The sequence below is a fragment of the Diabrotica undecimpunctata genome, chromosome 5 (assembly GCF_040954645.1).
Source record: "Diabrotica undecimpunctata isolate CICGRU chromosome 5, icDiaUnde3, whole genome shotgun sequence".
In the NCBI taxonomy this organism is placed as follows: Eukaryota; Metazoa; Arthropoda; class Insecta; order Coleoptera; family Chrysomelidae; genus Diabrotica; species Diabrotica undecimpunctata.
Window position 1 is genome coordinate 56,368,364 of NC_092807.1, and position 5,418 is coordinate 56,373,781.

Genomic DNA, 5,418 nt, shown 5'->3' on the forward strand with positions numbered 1-5,418 from the left:
ATTGTCTTGTCTTCCCCGTTGCCATTGTCTTCCCCATTGACAGCAACTATTGCACATGCATTATATTCTATTGGGCAGTTAGCGTTACCGGGATATTCAACATTCGCTAATTGTGAATCCTCGATTGTACTGTTAACATCCCAATTACCACGGTGCTTTGCTCTATCATCAGCATCATCGGACTCATCTACTAATATTGCTTCTAAATTTTCTTCGCTTTTCATTTCAGTTAAAATACCAGCAAGTAAGGATGTTTTTAATCCTACTTTAGCCTTAGAACCGAATAGTGCTTCGTATGGACTACAGCTAATGCCGGAATGGTAAGCTCTGTTTTTCATAAATTGGATGAACTTTATGCCTTCCGACCACTGACTCGTTTTGTTTGTTTCCAGAACATTTTTTCAGTATCTTGGTTCGCTCTCTCTACCGAATCTTGCTACTGGCTGTGTCTGGGTTTTCCGTGGACAATTTTCAGTTCGTCCCACATACTGCAAACTTCTCCAATAATCGTATTTGCGAATTCTCGACCGTTATCACTGTGTAAAATGTGTGGAGCTCCAAATATGGTAAACACTTCCAACAAATAGTACGCAACTTCTTCGGCACGATGGACAAATTTGGTAAGATGGTCTTGATAGACAATAATAAATTTATAGTCACCATCCGCTTGTGACTGCATGTCAATGAGATTGACTTGACGTCTTGAATTAAATGCACTACTTAAAATTGGCTTCATAACGAGTCCTTTTTTGGAATACTCATTTTCTTTTGACAAACTCCACAGTGATGTTCTTATATTTCGTCTTAAGTTCTTTCATCATTCTGTTGCGGCCCCCATGTCCAATTGAAATTTAAGTCTCGTGAATGATATCGAAAGTTTACTCCATAAATACATAATGAATAATAAGATCTCTGTCGTTTTTTACTGGCACAACGAGTTTCTCAACATACCAATTTTCACAATATCATACCGTGATAACCGTTGATCTTCTTCAGGTTTTTTTTTGTGAGAAGTCTTGTCTTTGGTTGTTTTAACTTTCATTAAAAATGCATAATACTCATCTTTGGTAAATAACTGATAATTGTTTCCTTTTCTAGATTTAAGCGTATCAATTTGATCGCTGAATCGTGCTTTCATGGACTCAAAATCACTCACTGTAAAATAAGTTAGTAGGTATGCACAGAACACTCTAAACTTCACACCGCTTGTTCAACTAAATAAAAATGTTTTACAACGACACAGAACCGATTTACTACCGCACATATTTACTATCACTGTGGTAATAAGCGCGCTTTATTTTAATACTGGTATGTCGCAGTGACTAATACACTTACTTCCCTCCGCCCCGCCAGCTTCTAAGGACTTAATGATATTCAACATTTATCACATTTACCGTTTGAATACGGGATTTATTAGTGATAACCGGTAAATGTAAATATTTCTGGTATATTCATTACTTTTACCTAGCTATTCGGGTTGTATTAATAGTAACCGGTAATTATTAATAATTCCCATTTAATCATAATTACCGTAACATATATACATGTTTAGTACCTATTAAATTTTTTATGCATTTTTGTCAATGCAATGAACTAAAATGTTTCGATTTCTTTCAGATAGTTAATTGTTGAAATTACTAACAGATATTTAATACAAATATTTTATTATGCCATAGTAAGGTAACATCGACAGAACTTTTTGTTGCTTGAGAAAGTTTCATGTTGCCCTATTACAAGGGCCTTGTACATACTAAGGCTGAATTGAAGGTCTATTGGATGTTAATGGAGAGCTGATATACAGCAGATATGCCGAAATTCAGAGGACGTGTATTCTAGTTAGTAGAGAATCTATAATACGCCAACCGACTGCAGTATTATTGATGTAAAATATATATTACTTTCAGGGAAAACAGCCTATAAGCCCCAAAAACAATATATGGTTGTTACCAGTTTTGATTAAAATAAATAGTATATTTTTTTAGGGTCATAAGATATAAAAAACAATCCACTGTCTTAAGTAAAAAATTATTTATTTTCCATTAAAACTTATTTTCTATTTCGTTTTCGTTGTAGATATTTTAAAATACGTTAACGTACTTTATGCGAAGATGTTTTACGAGTATTGTGGAAAATGGAACATTTTTCTTTTCTATTACTCTTATCGGAACTAAGAGATATGTAATCTTTATATATTTAGGTGAATATTTCCGGTATACCACGTTCAAATACGATCGTTGTGTTCCACCGAGGCTATTATTTTCTAAAAATAAAACAACCGTACTTTGACATGTTTTATAGGAGAATCAATACTGTTTTTACCTAGTTTTAAAATTGAAATTTAAAATATAGAAAAATACGAAACAGAAATGAATCTCTGGGGAACTATTTTATAGGAAAAATATACGATAACTTTTTAATAAATTCTAAACATATAACTAAACCGAAATAAAAATTGTGTGCTGTATGAAAGAAATATATCTACTCGTAGATATATAAATTACTTTATAAAATTCCGGGACTTCGTCGACAAGTAAACGAAATAAAACGAGAAATTAATTTGTGATATTCAGTTGTTTTTGGATCATATACACTTGTCATTGATTATAAAAAATACTTTATACTTGGTCTGTACTAAGACCTGTCCGGCGTCAACCATATGAAAGTATAACACAAAATTTGTAATTTTTAATGATAACATTAAAACTCTATATATATTTTCTACTTAAAATAATCATATTCATTCAGAGCCAGGCAAAAGTAGAGCTCATCCGAAAAACAAGACAACTGATTTATCTAAGGGATCAAAAATGACAGTGCAGAATATAGTATCCAACATGTACCAATAAAGTATGTAGGTACCTACCAATTTCTTTAAGCTGAGTTTGATATAAACCAGAAGGTGCTTTTTTATCAATACTTTATATACTTAAATGAATGTTTTAACAAGAAAATTTTCAGTCAATTTTCTTGTAACTTGTTTAATTTGAGATACTTTATAGTTTTATAAAAACAAAGTCATTGTCAACAACAATTTATTCTGTAGTTATCTGTTTTTTTTTTTTTTTAGAAAAACATGTTACCCTGTAAAGTATAAGTACTATATTAAGAAATAAAGAAGTTGTATTTATTGGCAAAATATCTGTTAGCATTTTGATAAATGAACTGGGTTTTAAATACGAAAAGGACAATAATGGAAGAGTATTAATTGAGCTCACCAGTATTGCTGCTTTTAGAACCAAGTACCTTCGTAAATATATGGAATATATTAATAGCGTGCATTCCAAATACCTTGTTCTTGGACGAAATGGGGATTTATTCAATGGAAAATAAAATAATTTTCTGACAAGACAACAGTGCTAAAAGTGTACGTTAATCAGAAAGGTATAATGGTAAACGTTTCATAGTTATTTACGCTGGTTCATTGGAAGAATTTGTTACTGAAATAAGTTTATTGTTTTGGTCAAAATCTAAAGTAGCTGATTATCATAATGAAATAAGCAATGGAATTTTTTACTAAATAAATGCGTGAAGAGTTGATTCCCAATTTATTGTAATGGATAATGCTCCATACCACAGTGTACTTTTAAAAAAGCAAGCAAAATGAACAGAAAAGAGAATGTGTAGATAATTGATGAGCTATTAAGATAACACGGCCATAAAGTATTAAAACTACCATCTTATCACTGAATTTAACGCTATTTAATTATTTTGGGCAAACAGCAAACGGTAATAAGCATATTGGTAGAGATGGATATAGATATTGTGATAGTGCTGTTATAAATATGTGAAAAGAAACCAATGTAAAACAATGTAACACGGAACTTTTAAAGACATATGTGAGACATACTCATTAAATTATTAATAAGTGCTATATCCGAGAAAAAAATATGATTGACATTCAACCAATCATAATAAACGCTAGTAATATAAGTAGATCAGATTCTTACAACGACGAAATCTTAAATTTGTGATTGTATACTATGATTTAATAAATATTTAAAATAAATTGTTTTTTTACCCAGCTCAAAAGGGTTCTATTTTTCAATTTATTATACATAGATTTCTTTACTTAAATTGTGTTAATTGTGTAAAACAAAGTTATCACTTATCACAAATCTGAAAACCATATTTAACACTGAATAAATAAAGTTATTAAGATGATGGAGCCCAGCTCCATCATGTTAGTTGTATTGGATTTCTGAAGAATCCGCTGCTTGTTTAACCTTTTTATACATTTTAAACGTATCGTATTTTTCTTCCAATAACAATAACTTTTTCACACTGTGATTTTAACTGACTTTCTTTGGCATTTCGGCTTTCGAATTTTTCTTCTTTTATGAGTTGCAGTATATTGTCATTCATGCAACTGTTCCTGTTCCCTTTTTTTTATCAGATGTTCTTCTCTAATCTGGTTAAAGGATTCACATATATTCTGGTGTGATTCTTTTGCATTATATGTTTGCTCCATGTTACATAGCTTCTCTGAACTAATCCGTGTGACTGTCTCTTTTATTTCCTTAGATTTTAGTCTTCCTATATCGCACTTTTTGCTATTATTCTTTTGTGTAACCTTCTTAAATGTAAACCTAAATCTACCAACAACAGGTACATGATGTGATGATATGTTAGCAGCATTAAATAAAAAAATTTAATTTCTGATTATATTTATTTACCGTAGATGAGATTGGACAACCTATAGATTTCCAAAAATTGGAAAATCACGTTCGTCCATTGTCATATTAGCCATTTTCTAAGTTTTATTATAATTCTTATAACTTGCTGAAGGTGAATCAAAGCTGTGCATGTTTAAACGTGTTTTATGTTAAATAAATCATTGCTGTTGGTTCAGCATATTTATTTTAGTTTTAATGAATACCTCATGAAATTTATTATTCTATTTCATAGCTCTTCTAATACTAGTTACTCTCTCATACATATCTTCCAAAATTTTTAAATACTTATTGGAGACTCCTTGTCTTATTGAGCACCCAGTACATATTCTCTAGAGGAGATATTCTATCTTATGCTTTTTCAATATAAATAAATTATATATGAGCATATGTTTTATTATTCCTATATTTTTCTAACAAATGCATCATATTTTCTCATAGATGTCTTTCACAATTTTTAGATTTACACCAGAAACATCTTTCTTATTGAGCGCCCACCACATATTCTCGTCATGAACTCCACCATATGCTTTTCCCATATCAGTAATATTCTACAAGGATCTGTTTCTTCATTTCTATATTTTCTCATCATAAATCCAAATTTATTTTAGGATATTTAGGTTTCTTCACGTACACATCTGTTTCTTAATTATTCTATTCCTATCTTCATTACGTGAATTCACATTTTATTTGACCTATAGATTGGGGATTGTTAAAAAATGAATGAGTTTTTTCATTATTTACTTTT

General features: G+C 30.5%; 1 protein-coding gene across 1 annotated transcript; it reads right to left on the reverse strand.

The window, feature by feature from the left end:
- Positions 1-436: 436 nt before the first annotated feature.
- LOC140442203 (KRAB-A domain-containing protein 2-like) lies at positions 437-736 on the reverse strand. The gene has a single exon (XM_072533280.1). The coding sequence runs from the start codon at positions 734-736 to the stop codon at positions 437-439; it is 300 nt and encodes a 99-aa protein (XP_072389381.1).
- Positions 737-5,418: the final 4,682 nt, after the last annotated feature.